The sequence below is a fragment of the Oreochromis niloticus genome, linkage group LG18 (assembly GCF_001858045.2).
Source record: "Oreochromis niloticus isolate F11D_XX linkage group LG18, O_niloticus_UMD_NMBU, whole genome shotgun sequence".
In the NCBI taxonomy this organism is placed as follows: Eukaryota; Metazoa; Chordata; class Actinopteri; order Cichliformes; family Cichlidae; genus Oreochromis; species Oreochromis niloticus.
In genome coordinates this window covers 18,353,020-18,363,557 of record NC_031982.2, presented here as the reverse complement: position 1 = coordinate 18,363,557, position 10,538 = coordinate 18,353,020, and the positions used below count along the sequence as shown (strand labels likewise).

General features: G+C 42.3%; 1 protein-coding gene across 8 annotated transcripts in view; it reads left to right on the top strand.

The window, feature by feature from the left end:
• Positions 1-1,819: 1,819 nt before the first annotated feature.
• Positions 1,820-10,538, top strand: part of LOC100702145 (voltage-dependent R-type calcium channel subunit alpha-1E) — a 70,480-nt gene continuing 61,761 nt past the window's right edge. For 4 of the 8 annotated variants that reach the window (XM_019348287.2, XM_019348286.2, XM_019348284.2 and 1 more), the window contains exons 1-2: positions 1,820-2,137; positions 4,811-5,258. In XM_019348287.2, coding sequence (XP_019203832.1) covers positions 4,849-5,258 — 410 coding nt within the window. In that variant the 5' untranslated portion in view covers positions 1,820-2,137; positions 4,811-4,848. The remainder of the gene's footprint in view (positions 2,138-4,810; positions 5,259-10,538) is intronic. The other 4 variants (XM_019348288.2, XM_019348285.2, XM_019348290.2 and 1 more) reach the window with 2 other exon arrangements.

Here is a 10,538-nt window from a genome sequence, read left to right as displayed (position 1 = left end):
GAGAAGATCAAGTGAAAGCACTCTGAGTTACAGAGAGATGACAGCCGGCGTGGAGTCTGTCAAAAAGCAGCTCAAAGGACGAAATCAACAAATCTGATGAGTCAAAATGCTGATCAGCCTCCTGAGCTACACACAATCAGCCATTTCCAAACAATACCAATCAACTAATACTCCAATTTTACCATTTTCAATGAAGCAATGCACATTTTTACCTTCATACTGTGAATATTTTTTTAATTAGATGTCCTTAAAACATTTAGGGGTGGGCTGGTATTTGGTGTTTGTATTTAATGCACCTTATCAGCATTTTTGAGCCATGGTAACTGATGACTGATAAATGCAGCTACATTAATTTTTCATGGCTGAAAAACACATTAAAGCTCTTTTAAAAACTGCACACAATTTCAAATTCACTCCAAATGTCAACCTAAACTCAAAAATGACATAACTAAACATAAGTAAATCAGTCGTCTCCTATAAAACAAATCTATATCTCTATCTTTTCTCATGATTAAATTTTTGAATTATGTTCCATATAATTCTGTACACACATGAGTAACACTTCAGTATCACGTGTGCCTGTTTATGTCTGTTTCTCTGCTGACTATCAAGAAATCATCTCACTTGTATCGCATAATTAACGACTCAAAATACTGATTCATGTTTTATGTGCTTATTTTTTCTCTTTTATTTATGAGAGAGCCAAGGCCTTTATGATAGGACAATAAAGTTTCCTGATTCTAATTTTTTACTTTAAAGACAGAAAAAAAATGCCCAGGGACTACAGATAGAAATTAGCTAGCAGCCAAATCTAGTACAAAGCATTGTTTCCCTTTGTGTGATTAATATTAAGAAATAAACATAAAGAAAACAAACAAACTCTTTATAACTGAATTATCGTCAGAAAGGTCTTTCCCCCCATTATCAACTAATATATAATATTACTAATTACAATAATTGTGTGATTATCTAGTATTTGTTCATATGCTTTGTACGCAGTTATCCCAATTTGTGACTAAATTTTTGACATATTTTTTGTTTCTAGTGGAGTCTTATCCTGACCAGCGTGCTTACAGATAAGATAAGATAAGATAAGATAAGATGTACTTTATTTGTCCCAGAAGGTGGGAAATTACTTTTACAGCAGTCATAAAAAAACAACTTAGTTCCAAAAATAAACACAATATCACAGAAAGATGAAAAAAGGAATAAAGTAGGAGTTCAGTTAAAAAGAGGAAAAGTAAAGCATTCAGTGGATCTAAATGTAAATATGACATCAGAGGGAACTTTAAAAAGACTTCAGGTACTGTGATATGAGTTGGTAAAGATTTTTCTGTATCTGTATATTGCACTGATGATGATGATGATGACAACCCGCTGTTATAATAGTGTCCCATAATTTGTAGCAGCGTCGTACCAAACAAAGGCTTTATTTGTGTGATTTTAGTGTTTACAAAGGTGCCCAGAATGTCTGGGGATGACGCTGCGTGTGCAGAAGTAGAAGTAGATGCACTTTGAGGACAGATGTGCACTGCTCGGACTGTGGGGGCTTGTATGGTCGTCTCCCAGAGGAACCTGCGCATGTGTCAGGTATGCGGCTTTAGTCCACCATCTAGCGGTTAATCGGCTGCATGCGAATACCTGGGTGCTTTGGCTCACATCACCTGAGCGCAGTTTCAGATGAAGACCTGTTGCATTTCTCTTCCTCTCGCCAGACCTGATCTGATCTCGGCACAGGTGAATCAGCTCCCTGCGCTGAAAAAGAAAAGAAAAAGAAAAGCCCTCAAACAGCACAACTCAAGACAGTCCAGCCTAAATTTAGTTTGAAGACGCCGCCATTAATTGTGAACCACATAAAGTGACTCATATGAGGCAGCCAGCTCGTGAAAGATGACTGGGATTACTCCCATGTCTCCTCGCTCCTGTCCCCGTGCCTGTTTACGTTCATCCGCGCTACGCTCCTCTGGCTCCCAGCCACCTCGCGGTATTTATAGCCATACAGAGGTAATCATCATCACTCAAGGAATCCTCGCGAAATCATCCTCAAACCACCAAACTTGGACTGAGTGAAAGGGCTGAATTTAGCATCCACCTGATCGGGGCTCGCAGACGATGAAGGCGCGCGCCTCACCTCAAGGTAAAGCTGTCAAATTCATCAATCAATCCGTCACTTAATTGATGTTTGCGTTTCCCGCAGCACCAATCCTCCTTTATGCAGTGAATATTTTTAGCTCGCTGTGCCTCTTAGTGTAGTTACTGTGACTGCTGCTTTGCCTTTCTCCTGTCTTGCTCGTGCGTCAAAAACACTTAACTTCACGAGGATAAAGAAGGAGCAGGAGCGGGAGTTTAATTAGCGATACCTGTTAACGGACTGGTTAACGCACATCTAAAGCGACTGTCGACCTGCAGCTGATTAGAGGAGAGCGGTCGCCTTGTTCCGGCAGGCTTTGCACTGGTTGCACTAATTAAAGCGTAGGAGATCTCAGCCAGGAGCTGGAATCTTGAATTTATAATAGAAGAGCATCATCTCCACACAAGTGTTTGAACTTGAGTGAATAATGCAGATAAGGTGTGAAGCTTGCTTTGGTGTAATCATTGTGCAGGCTTCTGATCTACCTCCACCTTACCAGTGCTGCAGTTTGTTTGTTTTATGTGTTTTTGTCCAGATTTCACGGACCCACCCTGCCAGTTAGGTGTGCCTCTCCATACAAGTGCCGTGACATTTAATTTCCACACAGCCCTGCCTGCAAGCAAAAAAAAAAAACAAAAAACAACCTTCCTGACTAATAATAAAAGCTATCAGATTTCTTTTGAACTTGAATGGCTGCGCTAAATCAGAGACAGCCCACCCATGAGCGGCACAAAGCTGCGAGCGAGCCACCCGTGTAAATGTGCGCGCTGACCTTGTAGCCTCTCCCGGCTTTCAGGCGGGCGCTGCGCTCTGTTCGAGGGCAGAGCTCAACTCAGACTGTGTCCAGTTCACGTCTGAGGAGCCCTGCTGCTGATGAGTGAGTCACCGAGCCTTTGCTTCGGCTCCTCCACACTCAGTCATCTTCCTTTCAGCTCCGGCTCAGTGGAAACAGCCTTGTTTCGTCTGTCTCTGACTGGCTTCGCCACAAACTTGCTGTTTTCCAGCCTTGCCACCTCATCACCCCCATATTTCTCTGTCTCAGTCACACACACACGCACACGATTAACTGGACAATAGCAGCAACAGAATGAGGGTTTAAGTAGTTCTTTATGGTGTGCTCAGCTACTAAAAAAGATGACCAAATCTCTTTTTATGTCATTACTTTTACTACACCCACTTTCTGTGCAGTCTTGTTCCGCCCACCAGTATGATTGCTGGTACTATTTCTGTATGGCTGCTGGTTCAAAGCTTCTGTTCATCCAATCATATGCACCGCTAGTATCAAAGATCCCCGTGGCAGTGTAGTTGAATGGTGGCATCCATTCTGAGTTTAATTGACCCTGTTTGGTTAGAAAAAACTGAGGTCAACAGGAAGTAAATCCTGAGTCTTTATTTCTATTCGGTTTCATAAAATGTTAAATTCTAAAGTTTTTTTCTTTCACTTGCAGTCAATAAAGTTAACCTACCAATCAAGTTGGGTAGGTGGAGAGTTCTTAGATTTCAAATGGCTCAGTGTTTTAACCCCTTAATGCCCAGTTTATCATACTTGATGAGTTTTTATCAGTTTTTGACACCTCTACATCATCAGTGCCCCCCCCCCCAAAAAAACATTAAGTGAAATAAAATAAATAAATACATTGCAAAAAACAAAACAACAACTACAAAAAAGCCGGATGTAGCAAATATATGCAAATTAAATATTTAATGATTTTTTTTAAATGTCAGAAGGTTCAATAAACGGTCTGTTTTCAAAAAAAAATTATTAGAATTTTCTGGAAATCGTTTCATGGTTAAGTCTTAAAGATTTAATACCAGGTAAGAAAAAAAACTAAATCGTGTTGAAGCAGTTTATCCTGTTATAAGAGAGCTAAATGGCACTCAAAAAAAATCCTGATTGAAATTTGCAGCATCTGCCAATGTTGCAGGGATGTTTGTGGTAAAAGTAACTCCACCACTATGGGGTAGAAGAAAACATCTTGTTTTAGCAGCAGACTTTTTAAGCAGACTCATATCTGACTGGTGGTTTTATTTGTGCAGCTTTTATGTCTCAGTGACGACTGAAGACAAGGTTAATTCAGACAATGCTTTCAAATATCTGCCAGAGTAAGTGCCAGGATGCAGTTTGAGATGGTGCGTGTCGAGAGTTGTTTTTAGAATGTTAGTTTTTTGGTTTATAGAGAAACACATGCTAGGCTTCATGCTAGCAGCAGTGTGAGGCTGTGCTCAGGTACAGAGATGCATTTTGCACAGCTGATGGAAACTGAAGATGTATTTGGTCATAAAAACAAACAAATGAACTTGATATTAAGATTTTTGGCCCGGTGGTGACAGTAAATGAAGAACACTGTGTGGTAACCAGAAATGTCCATTTAGAGTAATAGTCTGACTTCCTGGTTGTGTTGAAAAGTCTCAGTGATATCTTCAGTCACCCACTGAGCTCGATGAATATGATCTGAACTTTCATCCCTTTGATAGATGGCGAGATGGTTCAGTTTGGGTCAGAGTGGCAGCCTGGGTAAAGGACATTATCATCCTCAGTGTCACACTGTTTGTTGCTCATAATGAAAGACAAACAAGAAGGGGACGGGCAGGATGTGCCTGAGCAATGTTTATGAATTATTATTGCAGTGCTTTTCACCCATCATCCTCTGTCTCTCTCCCCTTTTTCTCCATTTGCAGCATTATGCTGAAACTGCCACGGACCGACCTCTGTGGAGATGTTCACCAGTTCAGAAAAGTCCCTCTCCCTCTCCCTTACACCCAGCTCTCCAACCATCGGCGGTCGGCGTGGAGAGACACACGTCCAGTCCTCCCTGTCCCTCCCTGAGCCCGAAGCCTGGAGGCGGTCTAGCCCCGCGGCCCGGCCCGGGCTGGTGCAGGGAGCTCGCTCTTGCTCCCTGCAGGTCCCTCACGCGGTCCCCGAGTGTCTGGGGCTGCCCCCTCGAGCGGCCAGCTTCGATGTGCCATGCGGACAGGAGGACGGCTCTTCCGATCAGGGCTCGGGGTCTCTGAGCCCTCACGGCATGCTGCGGCGGCGCGGGGGACTCGTGGAGCAGAAGGACATCATCATGGCCCACCAGGCTCATAAAATACAGAGCACGCCGCAAGCCCGCAGGAAGGAGTGGGAGTAAGTATAAAAGAGATTCAGAGTCAAAGGATTCCTTTTAAACTGTACGTGTAAAGATGATAAATCTCCATGGAGGAGGATGAAAGTGCCAACGTGAAAGAACCTACATTCTGGATATGAAGTGTAACTTTTCAACCCGCACATCATTAGATCCCTCAAGGTTTACAGGATATGGATGAGGATGCAGATTTGATTTCAATATTTCAGTAAACATGTCTTTTTAAAAATTTTATAGCAGCAGATACTTGTCAAGGCAAGACAAGCCCAGGCGTAATTAAGAGCCTTAAATGATGGCCTCATTTCATTCAAGGATCCAAAAAAGCCGTGCGTGAGAGGAAGCATGCATAATTGCATGGCTGTTGAACTGGAAGTGGAATGTAGCTGACACTGATGGTAGTAATTACACCTGGTGCTTCTCCTGCTGAGATGCATCAAAGTCTGTGTGACAGCGAGACATACTGTAGCTTCAACGAGTGAACACACGGGCTAAAAAAAAAAAAAGAAAATTGAATTTTCCTTGTGACTATCAAAGGGTCCTTTTAGCTGTTCCATAGTTTAGCTTCATTTTCAGCATTTCTAGTTCAGAGCTACAACAGGCAGCACGAGAAACACCATTTTTCCTTGGGAGATGGCGAAGGCAAACACGGAGCTTCATCAGGTGGTCATAAATACGACTGCAAGTGCATGATATCGTCAAAAACAATGGTTTGTGTTGTTTTACAAGGCAATAGTCTTTATATTCAGCTCCCCCTTTGCCGTGGAGTGACAAAAAAATCTATTGGGCAAAGGGGAAAGTAGTAGCCATCATGAAAAGCCAAAAAAATTGAAGTAAACAAATGGTTGGTGGGGATGGTTGGACATTATGCAAGCCACACACCTTCAGATCTGCTCCTTTGTATATGTACCGTTTAAACAAAGACTCATGAGTCTTTTTTTTAACAGTCATAATAACTGATTAATGTGTAATAGACGGACTTAAAGTTTGTATTCCTCCTGCTCACTGAAAGCTGCATAATTCAACCTCAAGGGAACATTTAGAGTTAACCTATGGTATTAACTGTTAACCAGAAGGTTTCTTGTTTGTTGGCGATTTCCTATGAAGGACTGAAACAATTCAAAATCACATTCCCTGATCATGTAAAAGATCCTCCGCCTGAGACTGGGAGGAGATACAAACCCAGCCTCAGGAGGTCACGAGCTAGTGTACTCCCAGTGCCGGCCCCAAGCCCAGATAAATGGGAGGGATGCATCATGAAGGGCATCTGGTGTGAAATCTGTGCCAAATCAAATATGTGGATCCATCCGCTGTGGCGAACCCTCTGGGAAATAAAGGAGCGAAAGAACCAGCACCAGATTAAATGCACCGAAAATTGATATCAAAAACAGCAGGCCAAGCCTGGACTGTCATATGCACACTTACTTTGTAGTACATCTGCACAAAAACTGTAAACAGTCCTGGCTGATGGTATTTTCAGAAAGATTATCTAAGCAAATCAGTTTTCTACTGATCTTCTTGCTGGATGCAAACTGTCTCTGTGGTGAGACTGGTGCAGATAAACCAGCAGGCAAAAAGCTGACCCCATGACACACTTTAATGACAGCTCATGTGTGTAAAATGAAGCAAAAATTCATAAAGAGACGGACAGATAGATAGGCAAGCTTGGGAAAATACACAGGGAACATGCAGAGAGAAAAATGAAAAACACATATATGAACTTAAATGAGATTTTTTTGAATTAATGAGAGCTACATTTATTTTTAGTGTTATTTGCAGAGCATTTAAAGGTAAATGATCTTTATTTGTTGAGCTATTTAGCTGTATTTTTAATTTCATTTTTATTTTCTGGCAGTTTTTGCTCTCCATGCTTTCACTAAAATGTGATATTTGGATTATTGAGGCTTAATAATGACGAGGAAGAAAATTTTCAAGCCAAATCGTGAAAGACCTTGTAACCAGCAGCCTTCTTCTTCTTTGGCTTTGTTTGCACATTGCTTCAGCAGTGAAATGATGTAATACCATCAGCAGGGCTTGTGTAGTCACAGCAAATATTCCACAGGACATCTTTAAGGGTAAATACTGAAAACATAGTGTGGAAATTATTAACCATTAGAGTATAAAGTGCAACGCTTCTTATTGTTACCACTTATCCTTGTTTTGTTGCTCAGATACAAAGTGCTCCTTTCAAAAGGTGCTCCATTGCTGCGCTACATACAGCACGCAGACGCCTTTGTTGTGCATTGTTCCACCAATGAATCACTCGATCAGTTTCCACCTCTTTCCTCAGCTGATTTGATTTTTTTTTCTCCTCCTGCCTGTGCAGCACGGCCGGCTGCGGTTTACTGTAATCAGATACGGTACAGTGTTATTAATGGCAGGGCTCAGGGTACTTGCTTGTGAACTTCTGAACTCTGGAGCCACATCGCTCTGATTATCCGCTTCCAGCCACTTGAATGTGGAGTGCCACTCCATCAGCGTGACCTCTAACCTTACAGTGAGTCCCCTCTCCCTTCCACCTCCTCCTCCTCCCTCCATCCTCTGATGTACCCTTACAACCCACTGCATGTCCACTTTACAGGTGTGCTGTCATGTTCTCTCTTTTGTTTCTTCTTCCATTTTTTCTCTCACATGTAGAGACACAAAAACAAATTAATGCTTTTGATCACAGGCATGAACATTTTCTATCTATGTTACCTGCAACTGTAGGATATTTCCATCCATCCATGCTCTTTAACCCTTATCCATTCAAGCCTATTTATCATTCATGCTCACATCTGCTCAATCAGACAGGGAAAACATACAAACACCACACAGAACCCCTCCTCCCCCCAAGTGGGTTCAAACCCAGCTGTAAGGCATCAGCATTAACTCCTGCACCAAGAAGCAGGACCTAATATTAGGGATGGACTGCTGCTGTATGTGTATTGTGCATATTTGTCCATTAGGGGATGCTAGGGAATCAAAGTAGAGAAGCAGCAGGGAAGCGGCACATGATGCCTTCTGAGCTTATCAGTAGAGTTTGGACATTACGGAGCTTAACCTTGAAGTGCTGACAGCTTTTCTGAAGACAAAATTAACATTAATGACATACATTGAATGATTTGGCATTTCAGTGCAACTTCTGTCTTCTCGTGAAACTTTTATTTATTCATTTTTGTATAGATGACCGACACACCTCTTTTTTATAGCTGTTTTAGGGGTTAATGTAAACATCTGTACCATTGTTCTGAACCCACAGGCGCGATTTAAATATGCTTCAGCATCACCAAATCTGCGGTGATACGAGCAGCAGTTATTGGTCGACTCAAACTGACATAACTCAGTACTAGAGGATGTCTGTTGCTAGGGAACAGAGAGAAAAATAAAATGCTATAACCACTCCAGTCAATGTTGGGTGAAAGCCTGTCTGCAATTATATAAAAGCTCTTCAGAGTTCTGGCACAAAGTACCTCCCATTAACGTTTTCACTCTCGGTGCATGTCACCTGCAGGCTCACTTCATCTGTCTTCCCCTCTATGTGGTTCCTGTCACGTGTGCTTCAAGCATCTTGTAAAACGAGGCCCGTTTCTGTTAAGTTCGGTTTAGGCCCAGGCAGGCCGATAAAACCTTTTCCTCCTCTGTGGCTGGTGGCTATTTTTGGAAGTAGGTTGCAAGCAAGCGCAGAAAAAAAAGTCAAAGAGTGTAAAAGCAGACTACACCTGGCTGGTCACCTGTAGAGTATTTTTCAGTCATCAACAGTAAAGCGATGGTGCTGTACAGAAATCGGTCAGTTTCCTCTGTCAGGATGACCCCTTATGTGTGTGTGAGAGTGTGTGTGTGTGTGTGTGTGTGTGTGTGTGTGTTGGGATAAACAGATTTCTGTAGGAAGAGGTTGCTCTATTGTGCAACATGGCTTTTGTTGGCAGAAATGAAAAGAACGGAGCAGGAATTCAAGAGAGCTATGTCGCTATGGAAACAACAGCAAAGAGAGAGAGAGAGCTGGAGACACACGCACACACATGCGCGCACACACACACACACACACACACACACACAAACATGCGCTGTTTGCAGAGATGGACAAATATTTTGGTTGCTAAACATACAAATAGATAATTTTTTAATTAATTTTTTGTAATGAGCGCTTATTTAACATTTAATTAAGAAAGTGGAACTGAACGCAGGAGACGTTAACACAGGCATCAACAGCTACATGTTGATATTCATTATCCGCTGATTTTTACACCCTGCACTCGGTAGGTCAGTGCAGCCTTTTGTTGCTGCCCTGCTTTGCACGACACGCCCGCCTGCTCTGTGCAGATGAAGCAGAGGAGGAGGCAGGGCTCAGTGTTTGGAGCTCAGTTAGGAACTTATTTGCAGATCCCCCCTTCTCTCCCCCAGATCTCGGCTTGTTTGCCAACCATGAATTCGTCACTCTCTCTCGGCTTGCTTTCGGTGGCCGTCTGCGAGACTGCGATACCTGCACTGAGTCGAGTCTGTCAGTCAGCAGCCGAGTGTGATATTTCTTGTCGGGGTATCGGCGCTGTGGTTGATTTTAATTGTGACAAGCCTCGGGCATGAAATAAGCCTCGGCTGAATAATATTGCGTCTGTGGGGGCTGAAGTGGTCATCTTCGGGAAACAGTGGGGAGGGGGAGGAGAGCAGCAGATGGAGCGAGAGAGCCCGGTTGCCTAATGAGGTCTCACTTGTGGCACTGAGCGTGAAAGAGACCCTGCTTTCTTCTGCTTTCCCTCAAAAAAGGGAGCAGCCCTAAGATCTATTTCATGCTCTATTTTTACTCCTGACTTTTACTCCAGTATTAGCACAATGGCCTAGTTTTTAAATGTTTTAATAGTGCAAGTCTGTCTCCATTAAGGGGGGAAAATATGACAATGCTGTCTGATTGTCAAATGGTGAACGTGCTTGAAAGAGAAGTTGCTCATATTCTATCTATCTATCTATCTATCTATCTATCTATCTATCTATCTATCTATCTATCTATCTATCTATCTATCTATAAATATATATATGTATAAGAGCAACGTCTTTGCTTGCTTGCTCTTTCCATGTACCCACACACCTGTTGTCTTTTCTGTGCATTGTCTAGTATTTGGTTTTATTTAGCTTTAACACCCCTCTCTTTTCCCACAGCACCCACAAACATCTTTACATAATGGATTCTGAACCACATACCCACACAGCCTGCTGAATATAGTCTTCTGCTTTTTTTTTTTTTTAAGGAAAATGTTTTTGTTCATCCTCAACAAACTCTAATTGCTATGGTAACAAAATATATGTCCCTC